At 48.6% G+C, this 17,572-nt stretch overlaps 1 protein-coding gene across 4 annotated transcripts in view; it reads left to right on the top strand.

Annotated features, from left to right (window-relative positions):
- Positions 1-17,572, top strand: part of LOC125708317 (disabled homolog 1-like) — a 93,322-nt gene that overhangs the window by 45,256 nt on the left and 30,494 nt on the right. For all 4 annotated transcript variants that reach the window (XM_048975764.1, XM_048975766.1, XM_048975765.1 and 1 more), the window contains 2 exons: positions 15,366-15,505; positions 16,911-17,009. In XM_048975764.1, the coding sequence (XP_048831721.1) occupies positions 15,366-15,505; positions 16,911-17,009 (239 nt within the window). The remainder of the gene's footprint in view (positions 1-15,365; positions 15,506-16,910; positions 17,010-17,572) is intronic.

Raw genomic sequence — 17,572 nt, 5'->3', positions numbered from 1 at the left:
CCTTCCTGTTGCCCTGTGGACAGTGGTCTGCCCTCCCTGTGAATCCCTCTGTGTCCCCCTGTGTACAATGGTCTGCCCTCCCCGTGAGTCCCTCCATGTCCCCCTGTGTACAATGGTCTGCCCTCCCTGTGAATCCCTCTCCTCTGCGTCCCTCTGTAGACAGTGGCCTGCCCTCCCCGTGAATCCCTCTGTATCTCCCTGTGGACAGTGTTCTGTCCTCCCTGTGGGTTCCCCCTGTGGACAGTTGTCTTCCCACCCCGTGAGTGCTCCTGTCCCCCTCATAACTAGTGGTCTGTCTTCTCTGTGACTTCTCCTGTGAGTCCCCCTTGTGGACAGTAATCTGTCCTCACTGTGAGTCCCTGTATTTTCTACACTAATTTCTGTCCTTTTGGAAGAATGCTTATAGACTAATATGATAATTATAGATCATAATTCTTTCTAAACATTTTTAACAGAAAACCTTCCACAGGTTTGCTTTTAGGTTTGCATTTTGTGGACAGTGTGTGCTTCAGTGGATCTGTGCCTATGATCAGAAGGTCGTCGGTTCAAACTCTACTTAGGTAGAATAGTCACATGCCCATGTGCCCTTTAGCAAATCACTACCCATCGTTGACAAGCTCACTGTTGTGGTTGTTGCTTTTATTATTATTATTATTATTATTATTATTATTATTATTATTATTACTTATATAGGTTGCATTATCACAAAAGAATATGTATCTGTTGTTAAATAAACAAGGTGGCATGTGGGTGATTATATCTTTAGAAGCATTTGCGGAGATTTTAATGCTTTTAAATGTGTGGCTTCTAAAATCCTCTCTTCCACGCTGTGTGGAGCCATGAGTCAGCGCCGATGTGCAAATCCAACAACAATGGGCATGAAACGCGCCGGGCAGCCCTGCGGATCGGCGCGGCGTTCCCGAATCCGCGCTCGGAAGCACGGACGCCGCCGCGGGTCCGCAGCAGGGAGAAGGGGCCTTTAGATAAAGCTGAGAGCGCTGCCAGGCGGGAGCGGCGCACCGCTGCTGCTCACCGAGATAAACTGCTCTGGTGCAGCAAGTGGGGGGGGGGGGGGGGGATTTGGATGACCTGGTTACGAGCTTCAGTGCGTCTCCTGTTGCTGCCTATCCAAACCCTGTGCTGCTGAAGCACTTCCTGTCTTTGTGCTCTGGGATCAAACACGGTCCCCCGTCCTGCTTCCTCGTCGCGCTCTGGTGCCGGGAAGACGGCTCTTCAGAAGTGAGGTGCTCGTCCTCTGACTGTGCTCTAGGGGTCAGGGTGGGGATCCTTCTCAGAGGCCAGCTCGCCACACCGTTCTGGTCCCTCTGAAAGCGTGACCTTGGTTTCATATACCCAGTGTGCGGTCACGCAGTGAGATGTTATCAGTCCAGTATTAAATTCTCATCATTAACAAATGCACTTGGGCAAGAAGCTTCCTTAACATCATCTATGTTTTTCCGGTGAGACATCTTTTTTAATGTTTGCTTTCAAGGTTTGCACACAGTAAATAAACATGATTGTGAGTATATTAAATAAGCTTTAAACAGAAGCATATTAAATATATATTAAATGGCATTAAACAGCAGTACAGAGGCACACTGAGTCCCTCTCTGGATAGCAGATTAATTAATATCATTTTCATTAGTTTAGCTAAAGCAGCTGAGTAATGCGTGCCTGATACATGAAATGGCTGTGTAATTACGTAATTGGTAAACACACAAATGGATCTCTGTATTGTTAAGACATCGATGGTATTGTTTTGTCACAGAAACTATGATGATGGGGTTTACTGGTGTACTTTAATTAGTTTAACTTGGCAGGTGCATGGTGTGTGTCAACTTATTCGCCTGGTGTTTACAGACTGTTCTAGAAGGCATGTTCAACATATGATAGGGCCTGGGCATATTAGTTTGGGTTCATTGACATTGAGTTCTGTCGCAAAATCAGATTTCAAGCTGCCCTCCTTGTCTTTCCATTTAAACAGTAGAGTGGTGTTAACATAAGCCTTTAAATGTAAAAATGTGTTTTTAATGATTTTTTTAGAGGTTGTTAGTTGATTTGCATGTAGTGTGACGGAAAATTGGGCCGTATCCCTGCATGGCAAGAAGGCTTTAATCTCCTGTTTGCTGTTTGCTACCTGTCTGCCAAGCAGCAGCAACAGCTAATAGTTTTATTTAAAATTTTATGCAGTATATTTTGAGGCCAGCATGAAACAGAACATTTGTATTTAGCCTGAAGGTCCCTTACAGCTTGTTGGAGTTATTTTTTGACAGCCTTAGTGACTCTCATCTCCATAGCAACTGTTGCTCTCCGGTAGCAATTTGCCAAAAAATGAAAAGTACCCAGTATATACAGAGAAATATACAGAAAATTATTTTAAAATAGATGGTTATGTTTGGCTCATCTATATAACTCTTTACATATAGATACTGTAAGTGCGCAGTGTGCATTGAATCGTTGCATGTTATAAAACTTGAATGCTAATCAGTTTAAGGATTCATTCTTTGCTGCAAACTTCATTCCGTCTTCAACATGTACTGAACAATTATGTTAGTTGGCTACTGAGGGATAGAACACGATTTACACTTTTTAAATATGCTCTAATATAAGTTATTTCAATATGACACTTATAGATTTTCTCCATGTAATCGTACGTCTGTTTATGATATTTACATTAAAGTGATAGACAACATTCTGATTTGCATGGCTGACACCATAGTTTTAAAATGTCTCTGCAAACAACTTGAATCACACCTCTTTGTTTTGACTATAATTTGGCTTTAAGTTCCCTAACCAGTGGAGCAACAGACATAAAGTATACAGATTTCTTCCTGTTCAAGCTGGGGGGGTGGGGGGGGGGGTGGGGCGCATGTCGTTTTCCGGGTATCTCAGATCTTCAGAAACAGGACTTGATAGATTTGGAGGTTGGCGGTTGAATGCAGGGTGATTCGGTATGAATGTACGTTACACTAATCAGTGTAAGGTTTCTGTTTCCGTACCCCTGTGCTCCCCCTCCCAGGGATTTGAGTGGGCCTCCGAGACACAAGTAACAACGTCCTGATTGGCAACATCTCCGCCGTCTGTCTGCGCTCTTTGTCATCCACTGAGATTCACAGTTATTGCAGAGTGTGTTTAATCAGAAATCAGCACGTTGGAATAGACATTTGTTTCCAAGTGTCGTCCCGAGGTACCCTTACTTAAGGATAGCTGAAATGCATTATTTCTTGTATATTTATTAGTGCCAGTTTAATCAGATTAGATCTCTAATTTTGTTTACTGTTGTTTCGTATACAAGAGTCCTGTAATTGGTACGATGATTATCCTTTATGCTCTTGGATGGTCCCAAGCTCGGCTCGGCTGCAATAATTAACTGCCTTGATTTAAAACGTGTGTAAATGTGATTAGCACGCATGCAGTGAAGGAAGCAGATGGCAGCAACAGATTTGCCCTCTTTATGTTCCCCAAACATTGTGTTGTGTCCCAGAACCAGGAAAATAAGAGAAGACTTTGTCTTCCTTGCCCTGTCGAGGTTGTGCACAATGTGCAAATTCCTAAAATTTGCAGTCAGAAAGTAAGTTGTTGCTTCATACTAGTTGGCCTTTCTGTCCTTAACACTCTAATCCCATGGATTTCCTTCCTCTAATGGCCACCCGTTGCTCAAAGCTGGGGGTGGCGTGTTGTGGTCTGTGCCAATCAGCTTCACACGTCCAGATTTCATTGTGAAAGGCGCTGGGTCTTTCTACAGCTTTCTAGAGCCTCATGGAGGAATGTCTCGGATAATGAGGCAGCTTGCGTTTAGTGTTACAGAGTGCATCCTAAATCAGTGGGGCTGGCTGGGGCGGCAGTGGGGGGTACAGTGCTGAGAGTCGGCTGGGGAGGCGGCCGGCCGGCGACAGATGGCCCTTTGACCCGGGGTGCTAGTGGATCCTGAGGGTTTGTTCACTTCAGCTGGTGCCAGATTTACTGTCGGGACCAAGCACATCAAATACCCGTTTCAGTATCACATTGCGGGGCAGAGTGGGACAGGATGGGGTTGGGAGGGGTGGGAGAAAGCACTGTGAGGGTCTGGAAGTGGAGAGGATGATGGGGCAGGGCGGGGTTTGAGGGTCCCAGACATGTGTGGGGAGGTGGGGTGCTGCTGGGGGGGGCTGGGTGGTGAACCGCAGCACTGAGGACCTTTTAAGGAGGTCCGTCCTTCAGCTGTTTGGCAAGTGGGCAATATGTTATTAAAGCCTACTTGATATTGGGGGGCTTCTTTAGAAATATGATTTTTGAAATGAAAATCAAAATATAATCCACAGTTCTGTCTTTTTTGTGCCGGGCAGGTCTTTGTGCAGGCCTGGGCGAGTGGGGGGGGGGGGGGGGGGGGGTTTGTGTGAGCCGTGCTCTCAGAGTGAGCTGAGAGACCAGAGGGAGCTTCGCTGCTCCTGGGCTTGTTAATCCAGTGAAAAGGAGGACTTGGAGATGCATCACACCTTTAGAGCGGAGCGCGCCGCCGAACGGCGTGGGGCTTATAAATAAATAAAGCCGTCTGGCCGGAGCGTCAGACTGCTCCGTGCAGGGAAGGAGGGAGGAGGGTGAGGTGAAAGACGGAGAGGTACGGTGGGGCGTGATGCACGACCCCCACAGCCCAGCAATTTAACATCAGTGTCGCCCGGACTGTGCTGCAAATCCATGATTAATAACCATGGCTTAATAGGAAACGGCCGCGTGCATGTGGAGGCGAGATAACACGCCGGTGTGTTAATGCTCTCCCCCACGCCCCAGCAGCAGGGCGGCGCCAAAACTCAAGGTGCACCAGGAGGTGTGAGTATGCTGCTTAGGGTGGAGGATTTTTCTTGACCCCCCACCCCGCCACCCTGAGGGGGTTTTATGGGATAATTCTTAAAAATGAAATAGCGTCTGTCTGCTGTTCTGTCTTGCCAGACGGTTGACTGTCTGATGTTCCTCGATGGAGGCATTCAGATTCTCTTTACATGCCTGCCCATGAGTCATGGCGCCACCTTCAGTTCCCTTGCAGGACGGCTTCTGTACACACGGTTTATACAGGTTGTTTCTACCGGAGTCTGTGATATACAGAAGGATGCAGAACAACATGGTGGCCATAGGGGAAAAGCCCCAGGTCGACCGTGACCTGGCAGGTGTGGGGGGGCGGGGCTGAGCTGACTCATGGCTGTGCCAGTGTGGGGTTTTCAAGGTCTATTCAGGTCTGCACTGTAATGTCCCCGACGTGAAGGTTGACGGTCCCCATTGTAACAGGTGAAGGCTGACGGTCCCCATTATAACAGGTGAAGGCTGACGGTCCCCATTGTAACAGGTGAAGGCTGACGGTCCCCGACGTAACGGGTGAAGGCTGACGGTCCCCATTATAACAGGTGAAGGCTGACGGTCCCCATTGTAACAGGTGAAGGCTGACGGTCCCCGACGTAACGGGTGAAGGCTGACGGTCCCCATTGTAACAGGTGAAGGCTGACGGTCCCCGACGTAACGGGTGAAGGCTGACGGTCCCCATTATAACAGGTGAAGGCTGACGGTCCCCGACGTAACAGGTGAAGGCTGACGGTCCCCGACGTAACGGGTGAAGGCTGACGGTCCCCGACGTAACGGGTGAAGGCTGACGGTCCCCATTGTAACGGGTGAAGGCTGACGGTCCCCATTGTAACACGTGAAGGCTGACGGTCCCCATTGTAACAGGTGAAGGCTGACGGTCCCCGACGTAACGGGTGAAGGCTGACGGTCCCCATTGTAACAGGTGAAGGCTGACGGTCCCCATTGTAACAGGTGAAGGCTGACGGTCCCCATTATAACAGGTGAAGGCTGACGGTCCCCATTGTAACAGGTGAAGGCTGACGGTCCCCATTGTAACAGGTGAAGGCTGACGGTCCCCATTGTAACAGGTGAAGGCTGATGGTCCCCATTATAACAGGTGAAGGCTGACGGTCCCCATTGTAACAGGTGAAGGCTGACGGTCCCCATTGTAACAGGTGAAGGCTGACGGTCCCCGACGTAACAGGTGAAGGCTGACGGTCCCCATTGTAACAGGTGAAGGCTGACGGTCCCCGACGTAACAGGTGAAGGCTGACGGTCCCCATTGTAACAGGTGAAGGCTGACGGTCCCCGACGTAACGGGTGAAGGCTGACGGTCCCCATTGTAACAGGTGAAGGCTGACGGTCTCCATTGTAACAGGTGAAGGCTGACGGTCCCCGACGTAACAGGTGATGGCTGATAGTCCCCATTGTAACGGGTGAAGGTTGTTGTTCTTCATGCCAATAATACCGCTCTGCATATCACCCATCTTTAAAAGCTCATATTTTCTATTTCTCCTTCACAATGCATTATTATACTTCAGCTGGCAGTCACGTACAAATAACATTTAAATAAAATTTACAGGACCTAGTCAGAATTTCAATCTTTTTATCAGTCTTTTTTTGTCGAAACAACATTGTTAAGGATATAATGGAATCTAGGCTGACTGAACGAAGCAGGAAATGTCAGTTAAAGATGAAATGCGAGGCCTGGCTGGTACAGGAGCCTCGCATCGATCGCATGGGAGGTGGAGGGAGGGGGGGACTTGATTTAATTTGCTGTGAAACATGAGACGGGCCTGAGGTCAGGAGTGAGGGAAGCGCATCGTCTGAGGTCTGAGTGCCCCCAGCAAGCCCCCCCCCCGTCTGAAGCAGGAGATGCGATGGACGGGGAGGGAGGTGGGCGATTGTGTCCGTCCTTAGGTTGTGTGAGAAGGATGATAATGGTGGAGGGGTGAATATGGTAAATATCCAGCAAAACCCCCAGGCCAAGCTCCTCATGCCGAACAGGGGGCAGGGGGCAGGAAGTCACAAGGGTTCATAAAATGGGGCTCATTTAAATGCGGGGGGTGAGCATCATTCATATGTAATACGGTATTATTTAACATATTAATGATGTGATGTAGATGCTGCATTTCCATGACAGTACGAAATGCCTGTAATCTTTCAGTTTTTAAAACGTAACAGTTCCTACTACCGAAATTCCTACTACTACGTGTTTAAATTTGCCAAAAACTCGCCCACCCTCCCTTGGGAACAGCGTGTGTCTTGTTGGCTTTGTCATGTGACCTTGTCCACTGTGATCAGTGTCCCTGTTTAAACATGCTTTAGCCTTCATTTATAATTCAGCATTATTTATTAGGTCTCACCCGGAGCCCAATTACGCAGGGGACTTGCTGTAAGTACTTTTCTCAGGCTCTATTATTCAGGCATGTCTCCTTTGTTTCTGCTCTCCCAGGTGCCTCCTGCACACGCATCTGGTGCCTTAAGCACTGGAGACCTGACCTATGCCCGCCGTACTGTCTGTAAGATCCGCCCACGTCCGAATCCGGTAGTGCTGCCGTCTCCTTGGTCCGTATCCTGTCGTCTGTCCTGACATCTGCCATGACAAAAGACCAAAAAGCCTTTGTCGCGGTTAACTCTCTCATTGTTATCCTGTGGTGCTCTCCGAAAGGGATGGATTAGCTGGTGCTGGGGGCAGCCTGCCCCTCCCCCATCTCAGCCTTCTGAGAAACGGGGGGCTTCCCATTTTCATCAGATTGTCATGTGTGCATGAATATGTACCAGTTATCAATGGCAGGCATAATAAGAGCCGGTGTGGGCCAGGCGTGGCTGTAGAGGCCCTCGCAGGGTCCTGGAAGGCCACTTTCCCCGGGTGACGCCACATTTGTGGCAGCTCACGCAGGAGCCCCTGATTATCACCGACACCTCGTGGTTACTGATAAATGATAAATCAGTGTGCGCTTTCCCATTTTTTTTGTCCTCTGTGCACCTTCGTAAGGATGTTTCTGCCTTTTTTTTTACTAATGCTGAGACGCCTTCTGAATCGATTAGTGAATTTACACGAATCACGGTGAAATCCTGGAAGCGGTAGATAACGACGAAATTCAGTGAATGGAATATTTTCAAGAGTTACAGGGTACTGCTTCTGGACGCCTGCTTCTTCACACTTAGTTCTCCCTCGATTCTCTTGTTTTTGCAGAGCTTTCCTGGTGCCCTAACAGCGTTTGCATGGCTCTTGAGCCCAAGACTAACTTGCACTTGTTTCCGGTCACTTACTGGACGCTCAGCCTAGCTGCACTTGTACCTAACTTACCTAGTTCTGGGGTGGCTGAAAAAATACACATATGAATAAACAGCAGGAAGGTGGAATCGGTGACATGTATCAGGGCAGAGAGAGATGGTCACCTGACCTCACCTGGTACTACCCCTCCAGGCGGGCGCTGACCCAAACCACCTTCCATTTCTCAGGGACGTGTTCTGGCCACCAAACAGGTCTGCGCTCTGTTTATATGGCATGCCTGCATCTACGGGCCTTGCATCAAGATCTGCTGTCCATCAGCAAAGTCCATGGGCAGTAATCACTTCTGCACCCTCGGACAACGGTAAAACGGTGACGCTCCAAGTCAGTCATCATCAGGTTTGCGTCAGCGTCCAATTTTACATCAAGTGTCTCATTAAAAAATCCCGGCTGGGTTAATGTACTTGCAGGCTTTCCTCCCCCCGTTAATAAACCACAGTTGAGCGCATTTAAAAGGCCCCTGTGCAACACGGGCTATTAATTTGCCACAATAAAGCACGCAGAGTTAAGTTCCCCTCTTCCTATGTGTAACCGATTTTGGGAGGTGTGTCTGCAGGGTGTTTGCACCACAGCCTCCCCGCGGGCCTTCGTTTGCCCTTATTTGCTGTCTTGCTGCCCTCCTGTGTGATTTCCAGCTGCCCCAAACCCCCCCCACAGGATCAGGAAGCCATAGAAAAGGCACAGCAGCCCACTGTCGCAGGTTCAAAGCATTAGAGTCAATGAGCCATTGCTAGTTAATGCTGATATGCTAAAGTATGGCGCCGTTAAAGGTTCCTGGCTTTAATACTCACTCCTGAGAAAATCAAGATCATTCATGATGAACTGTATGCCGAGGTGTGGGGGGGTCCAGGTGAGGGCGTTGGTGTGGGGATGGGTAAGGGTGCCTGGTGGGAGGTTGCGGGATAAAGGTGCCGGTGTGGGGGGGTTGAGGTGTGGGCGTCGGGCGAGGCAATGGTGTTGGTGCTGGGGGAAGGTTCTTGTAACAATTGGCCCGAGGAAAATGCATGTAAACTGAGGATAGGAAGATGATACACAGAACAAACAAATAAACAAAACGCGTGTATGAATAATTCAGCCGGCGCGTGTTCTTCAAGGGCAGCTGGTAAAAGTATGGGGGGAGGTTGGTGGTCTCTTCCCTGAGAGGTATAAACACGGTATAGCTGGGGGGGTTTCCCTGCCTTGCGTCACACACCTCCACGCTGTTGTTACCTGACCGAGGAGGACAGCGTCAGGTACAAAATCCTGGGCATGATCTATTCATGCACATACACAATCCATGCCTCTATGTGGATGTTTTGCAAAATGTTAAAATTAGTTAGAATGAGAATCTGGGCTCAGCTCGCTAAATAGAGGAATGTAGGTTCCATACTTTGCCACATCGCTCGTTCTTGTTCGTTGTTTTTCATTTTCCTTATTCCTGATTGACGACCAGCCCCCCTCCCCGGCACTACAGATTGACTGTCGAAGCACCCGGAGCAGACCGAGCGTGGGCGCTCGCTGGATTAGCTTCACGCCGTCATCTGGCCTCATCTATGTCGGGCGAGAAAGTTGTTAAGGATTAGGCATTCGGCGTCACAGCAGCTGCCAGACGTCTGCTCCCGTCTCTCGCGCTCATAACCCTGAAGGAGGGCACCAGAGAAAGGCGGAGAGGGTTTTGTCCGCGGTGGGATCCAGGGGATGCCCGGTGTGGCCTCAACGTAGAACCCCCGGCACACGGGGTGGGGATTCTCCAGACACGTGCAGATTAGCACATCATGAAGGCCGGTGCACGGCGTCTATGCCTGTCACCTCTCGACAAACACCTGGGCGTGGAGGGAAGCCGCCGTGCGTAATCCCTTCTGCAGCCGGTGCTGTGCTACGCCGCAGCTCCCCTCCAACGTAAGGGGCCCGCTGCTGTCACCAACGCTCCGTCAAAGGTGAGGTAGCGAGTGTCTCTGTCAAACGATTAGGATCGCAACCTGTTTGAGACGCAATTCAATGCATGTGTTGCTTAACGATTCTGAGAAATGCATCGTTAAGTGATTTCGTTGTTATGCGAACACCGTAGAGTGTACTTACACAAACCTAGACGTATAGCCTACTACACACCTAGGCTATATAGTATAGCCTACATAATATTAAAAGGTACAGTATAGTAAATGCATAATGCAGTAACTTAGTAGTTTATTGTCATTATCAAGTATTATGTCCTGTCCATAATTGTATGTGCTGTGCTTTTATATGACTGGCAGTTCAGAGAAGTTTGTTTACACCACAAACACACGAGTTATGCATTGTGCTCCGATCTTTTGATGGGTACAAGGTCACTAGGCCTTAGGAATTTTTCAGCTTCATTACTGCATAATCTTATGGGGTCAGCGTCGTATGCGGCGTCCTCGTTGATTGGAACGTCTGTATGTAGCATACGCCTGTAATTTCAATTTCAAACAGATAATAAAAGTGCACTTTCGGCACGTAAAACACGAAACGGGAAATTGTATCAATTTTGATTTCTGCACAACATTTGGAATATTATTATTGCCAAATGGATGTGTCTCTCACTAATATCAAAGATGATTTAATTTTCGAATGGCTGTTTCTTTGATGAAGATGGTGTTACAAAAGAGGCTCTTTTAAGTGACTGTTTATGCCTCTCCTCAAAAGGTCACGCGTCTCTGCTCCGAAGATGAAAATGGCTGAAATAAGCTGATATTCTCCCATGTAGAGCCCAGCGTGTCCTGAAGGGAGGAACCAGCTAGGCTTGGTCAGAAGTTATTCACGGATTCTGAGATAGGGGGCGGTGTTGGGATAGGCCCGCTGTCACTGTTTCGTATTTCTACCCTTTTAAGGTGCCAGTGAGCAGTGAGCAGTGAGGTGCCGGTGAGCAGTCTGACCACCACACTATCTGTATTGTCTCTCCTGTTGTCACTGGAGTCAGTCCTGCTCGGCGTATTTGGTTTGTTATTTGTGGAGAGCAAATTCAGTTGCTGGAATGGACATTAAATTCAAGAGGAGGTGACTGAATTACTGGTGACTTAGAAGTCAGAGGTCAGCAGAGGCTCAGATCGAGCACATCGTTGCCCTTTTTAGTAGTACTCAATTAGATACAAATATACTTATTTGATGACGATGAATCATTTTTGGTTTGAAAGATATTCTGAATTAACGTACATCTTGCATGGATTCATATTTTCCATTTAGATTGTTGACATCTACAAACTTGGTGAAAGTTGCTCACTGGAATGGAACGCCTGAGTTTTCCTCTAATTGTGAACTGCAGATGAGGTTCCGTAATCCCGCACAGCCTAATGAACCACCCATCTGTGACCTCAAACGCTAGTGCTTATTACACGTTAATCTCTCAGATTTGGCCCCTATGGTGTCTTAATTACCGTATTCTAATTAAAGAACAATGGAAAACAAAGATGCGAGTCGCCCGCGTTGATATCGGCCCGGAATCCGCCGCACTCCAGATAAACAGCGTGTCAGGCGCGGACTGTGGCAGGTGAGCGGCGAGTTGATCACGCGTGAACATCCAGCGGGGGTGGGGGCACGCATGGCAGTGGAGCTCGTTCCTGAGCTCGGTCCGGCGAATGGGAAGTGTGTGCAGGGGCAACATGGGCAGCTTTCCCTCCTGAAGTCACAAGTGGGCTTCCGCTTAAAGGCAGGTCTGGCCGCTATGTTAGAGCGTGAGGATCCGCTCAGCTGACAGTCATGAAGCTGTGAGCGTGGAAAGAAAAAATACAACTATTTTATCAGAAAGAACCTCACCTGAATGCTCACCGAGTGTCTTGTGTTACGTCACCATGCTGCCCCAACACAACATGTTTAACGCACTGTGTTACATCGGCATGCTGCCCCAACACAACATGTTTAACGCACTGTGTTACATCGATATGCTGCCCCAACACAACATGTTTAACGCACTGTGTTACATCGGCATGCTGCCCCAACACAACATGTTTAACGCACTGTGTTACATCGGCATGCTGCCCCAACACAACATGTTTAACGCACTGTGTTACATCGGCATGCTGCCCCAACACAACATGTTTAGCGTGCTGTGTTACATCGGCATGCTGCCCCCAACACAACATGTTTAGCGTGCTGCGTTATGTTGCCACGCTGCCCCCAACACAACATGTTTAGCGTGCTGTGTTACGTCACCATGCTGCCCCAACACAACATGTTTAGCGTGCTGTGTTACATCGCCATGCTGCCCTCCTACATAATATGTTTAACGCACTGCGTTGCGTAACCATGATGCTGTACGCCCCCTCCCCCCACCCTAACTCGGCTTGTTTGACGCGCTGTGTTCCGTTGCCATGCTGCCACAGCCCTCCCCACCCCGAACCACATCGCTGTGGTGGAAGGCTGTCAACGCTGTCCTACCGAGGGTCTCGCCCTTCGCCGATTTCCCCATAATGACACTGCTGTCAGAGCTGTGGGACGTGGAGAGCGTTAGGATTACGCTGCTCTGCTTTGCCTCTCTCCCGAATCCTCTCGGTAAAGAAAAAAATTCCCCGAAAAGAGATACCCCGCCTTCCTCTTTCCGGGTCTTTCTGGGTCTTTCTGAATGAGTCAGAGGTTTAACTTCACGTGAGACCGGAATCCCTTAATCCAGCAAACATCACGTTAGCAGGATCTCAGTTGGTCTGACCTATAACAGGAAACAAGAAAATAAAATGCCCATAGCCAGAGGAGCATGAGATTTCTGTTTTTGTGCGTTTTACAGCCAAACAAATTACTGATGGCCTCTATGACTCCGTCTCTGTGTTGATGAGGATTCCATGAGGTATAAATCTGAGAGCTTTTCTTTTTTTTTTGGCATATTTAGTTTTTTTTTTTATATTTTCCTTTTGTCTGATATTAAGCATGTATTTACCTTATTAATGGTGTAGCTGATACAGTTGCCCACATTTTTGCTGTCGCGTTGTAACGTACTGATTGAAATGCACTGTTATTCCTCTGTATCTTGCTTTCACATGAATTTGCTTTCAGGCCCTTACAGAATAACGATTGCTTGGGAAGGGGCACTAATTAGCTTAGCGTCTCCCAGGCTTTATAGGCCATCGGGATGCCATCAGAGGTGCCGGTGGTTACGCCTCAATGGTGCTCTGTCTTGGCAGCACAGTGGTAAGATGTGAGGCAGTGTCTGCAGAGGTTTTCAGAGCTGCTCGTGAGCGGACTACCAACCAGGGAGAGTAATACCCCCAGCATCATGCTTCTGAGGGCCTGGATGCTAAACTCGTAATGCCACCCACTTCCCACCCTGCCTCGAGCAAGCGTATGAAAACATTTGACATGAACTGCCAGCAATCAACATCGCAGAACTCTGTTACAGAGTGAAATCCTCATTTTCCTGTAGTTCTTCCACAATTTTCACAGCCTTCGTCCTCTGCGGCCATCACTTTCCAAGGTCATCTGGTCACGTATGATTCTGTGCCGTATGTGTGTGAGGCTGGACCGTGCCGGATCGTGTGACAGGTCGAACCTCTCGAAGATCTTGCTTGTATGTGAAGGGGTGTTTGATTTGAACAACCTCCTTCTTATGTCTTCCTGCTTCCCTTCCTGTCCTGAAGGACGTTTTGTGACCAAGAAACCCCAGAATGGAAGTGAGGTGAAGCTTGGTTCACTTCTGGATTAGTAGCTGTAGTTCCACGAGGAGGAACGCTGGTATGACGGGGGAGCCGGGGGATGTGGGCTGGTGGAGGAACCGGGAGCTGGTAGTGCGAGATGGTGGGTGGTGGACCTGGGGGATGACGGTTAGCATACAGTAGGTGGTTTAATCATGGACTCTGCCTGCCAGGTAGGTCCTTGTCTATCCCGTCTGGTTGGCACGCCCCTGCCCATGTCTGTGCCGCTCGATATGGCTGTGTCTTGGGAGGGAGTGGTGGGTCCCTGGCCGTGCGCCACGAGGGAGGGGGCGGGCCTTCCTTTCATGTGACGCCCTGAGCTACCGGCCAGCTGTCATCCTCCTATGACTCCAGATTGGTGCCGGGTAGCACAGCAGCGGGTCGCATTAACTGCAATGTTACCCTAATGCGCCGGTATAAAGAGTCCTCTGTTTCAGTGCATCCTTCCATTTATCCAATCCCCCCCCCCCCCCATCCAATTTCTACGTCACTACCTTAGACGTTCCCTCCCTCAGTGTACTTGTCCTTATTTTGTAAAGTCTTGCCTCCTCTGATTGTGCATTAAAGAGGGGATACGATCATCAGCGCAGCTCTTGATCCTCAGTGACACAACAGTGTCACCTTATTACAGTACGTATGACATAACCCTGTCGCACATCTGGAGACCCAGTGCCCTGATTCACCGTCAAAATACAGTGCAAGGTGGTCTGATTGCTGAGATGCTCCAAAATCCTCTTTGTCCTGATATAAATACTGAAGTGCAGAATCGCCAGAGGGGAGTTTATCTGCGACCTCTGGGCTGTGTTGTCAGCTTTGGAACCACCAGTGGCCTGTTGGTCATGTTACCTTTCAATCACATGACCTCCCATTCCCTTGGACCAGTGTCTAAGAAATATGTAATCCCTTTGCCTCTTGAATTAGGAGGGAGGCTGCAGATTGCAGATCAAAGAGTATTAGTGGACAGGGACTGCCTGTTCTGACAGCCTCTGAGGGCTGCTAAATGCTATTTGCTGAACCTGTCCAAATGACTAATTCCTGTGTCCTGCAGCTTTATGGCTCCAACTCAGGACTCTCTCTGGTCAAAAGATTATTTTTTTGTTAGTTTCTTTTTTAAAATGGTGGGGTGTCTGTTAAAATATGGCTTCTAGTTATGTTACCTATAAATGTTTATGTGATTTTCCTCATTCAGGACCTGTGGCTGAGAACACCATAAGCTACAATGTCCTATAAGGTTGTGGCATAAGATTTGCTGCCGCAGAGCTGTCTGGCTCAGACAGGTCCTTATGTCTGAAAAATTCACTTCGACTGATCAGATTCAATCAGGCAGGCAGGGTGAGTGAGTGGCAGTCAGTTTAAAGCAGCGTTAGACTGAGTGAATTTATTTAGCTTTTATTTCAAACATCGATCTGCACTGTACTTATGCTGAATGTGTCTTTTTTTTTGCTTCGGGTTTGATGAGCTGCTCTGCTAATATCACCTGTCTGTTATAGTGATTCTTCTCCATGCAAATGCACTGTTTCTGCCAGAGACTGGCTTGCATGTATCGATTGTGCGGGAGCTTGTTAACCGCAGCTTTGGCTGCAGAGTAAGGGGAGGGGGGGGTGACCTCTGGCCTGACACGCATTACCCCCTGGCATCCGCAGGTCAGGATCGCAGCGAAGCCGGGCTGATTAAACGCTTCAAGGGGGATGGAGTGCGTTACAAAGCCAAGCTGATCGGCATTGATGAGGTCACGGCCGCGAGGGGGGACAAGCTGTGCCAAGACTCCATGATGAAGATGAAGGTGAGCCTTTGTTGAGCATCTCCCAGCATGAGTCAGGGAATGATATTAGAGCTGCAGACATCATAAGCTAGTGGGAGTTTTAACTTACATGAAAATGTTCTGAGCGTAGAACAAAAAAATGATTGGTTCAGAGAGATAACCAATCGGATCGTAGAGTAGGTGGGTCCATGCAACTAGAGGAGGCGGGAGTAAGACTTCTAATTGGTTGGTCTAGCGTCCTCTAGTAGCTTGGACCCCCCTCCTCTACAATCTAATTGGCTATTTCTCTGATCCAGTATTTTTTTTCTGCCCTCTGAACATTTTTGTATAAGTAAAAATCCCATGAGCTCACCATATGTAACTGAGGCATGACTGTAGCTCTGTGGGGTGGCGTGAGGGGGAGGGGGGGGGGGGCATGGGGACCACTTCAGTGCTCTCTGTTCTCTCTCTAGAGGATTGCAGAATGGGGGGCATTTGCATGGTGCTTAATTGTGATTGTGTGGGTCCTGGAGACGATTGATCAAGCCTGTTTACATCAGTCACCTTGTCAGTAAATCCATTTTCATATTCAACAGAACCTTTACTAATCAGTAAACCAGTGTTTCGGAATTATTATTACTAATCTCAGTCTTCCCTGCATCCTTGACCTGTGTTGACTGAGGGGGGGAGCAGACTCGATTGACCCCTTTACACATTCGAGATGCCACCTGAAATTTGTAAGAGCATCCATTGTGTCCATCCCAAATTCCAAGACTTGTGATGGTAGAGGAGGAGCACAAATGAACCACCCCCAGCTGCCACGTATGGTCACATCAAGAGAAATGGTTCAATCGATATTCGCATCCCATTGTCTGAGAGTCTGGGATTGGCATTGATCGACCTTTGAAGCTTAGTACGATCAATTCGCAGGAGCTGGGGATTGCCAGTTGATAGGAACGGATAACTGTTTCACTTCTCCTCTCATCTACCTGTTCCAAGCCCTAAAAGTAGGTAGTTTTCTTGGTAGAGAAACTCGATTCATTCCAGACAGCTTGTAGAAATCCGTCATGGTGTTTGGATGGGAATTCAAAGGCTCTGTAATTGTACACAATGTTAACATGAACGGGGTGTCTTGGATCAAGATGGCTTGATATGTTAGTATGGGACAGTGGCAGCAGTAGTTGTAGGGGGGCAGCCCCTTGGAAGTCAAGGCCCATGTCTATCTGAAAAGAAGACCTGGTGCAGTACTCTGGGTTGCTTTAACACTGGTCAGCAGCGGTTCATCTGTCTGCCCATCATGATTGACAACGACATCTGTTCCGTGGCAGAGAGAAACCGCGGGCTGCATATTGACTGTATTAGAGTTCACCTGGTACCTCCACGCCTACGGATTAACAGGATAAGGCGATGATGTTTCTCTTCTTGCTTTTCCTTTAATCGCCCCCAGGGAATCGCTGCTGCCGCCCGCTCAAAAGGAGAACATAAGCAGAAAGTCTTCTTGACCGTTTCCTTCGGTGGGATCAAGATTTTCGATGAGAAGTCGGGGGTAAGTTCCTGAAGCACGCTTTGTCCACATAGCATGGACTTATTGAACCTTTTCTGAGAGCTGGAATGAGAGGGACCTTCAGGTCACCATATCCTCAGGCAAGGGCAGCTACCATGTAGCTGAGCTGCTGTCAACCTGAGGTCTCTCTGAGTTCATCTGCTGGCTTGGCACGGGTGTGTAATGCTGACAGCTCCCGCACCAGAGCATGCGGACGGCTTCCTCACCAGAGCGCTGACCCTCACAGGGTTATGTGCATCCTGGCCCTCACAGGACCATGCTAATCCTGGCCCTCACAGAACCTTATCCTGACTCTGTTGAAGCCATGCTAACCTTGACCCTCACAGGGTCATGCTAACCCTGACCATCAGAGGACCATGCTAACCTTGACCCTCAGAGGACCATGCTAACCCTGACTCTCAGAGGACTATGCAAAGGTGACCCTCTCATGGCCATGCTAATCCTGACCCTAACCAAGCCATGCTGACAGCTCCCTCACAGGGGCCTGCTAAGTAATCTGAATTATCTAACATAAAATGCAAAATATCGCAATGTAAATGCACTGT

This window comes from Brienomyrus brachyistius, chromosome 15, assembly GCF_023856365.1.
Source record: "Brienomyrus brachyistius isolate T26 chromosome 15, BBRACH_0.4, whole genome shotgun sequence".
In the NCBI taxonomy this organism is placed as follows: Eukaryota; Metazoa; Chordata; class Actinopteri; order Osteoglossiformes; family Mormyridae; genus Brienomyrus; species Brienomyrus brachyistius.
This window is presented reverse-complemented; position numbering and strand designations above follow the sequence as displayed.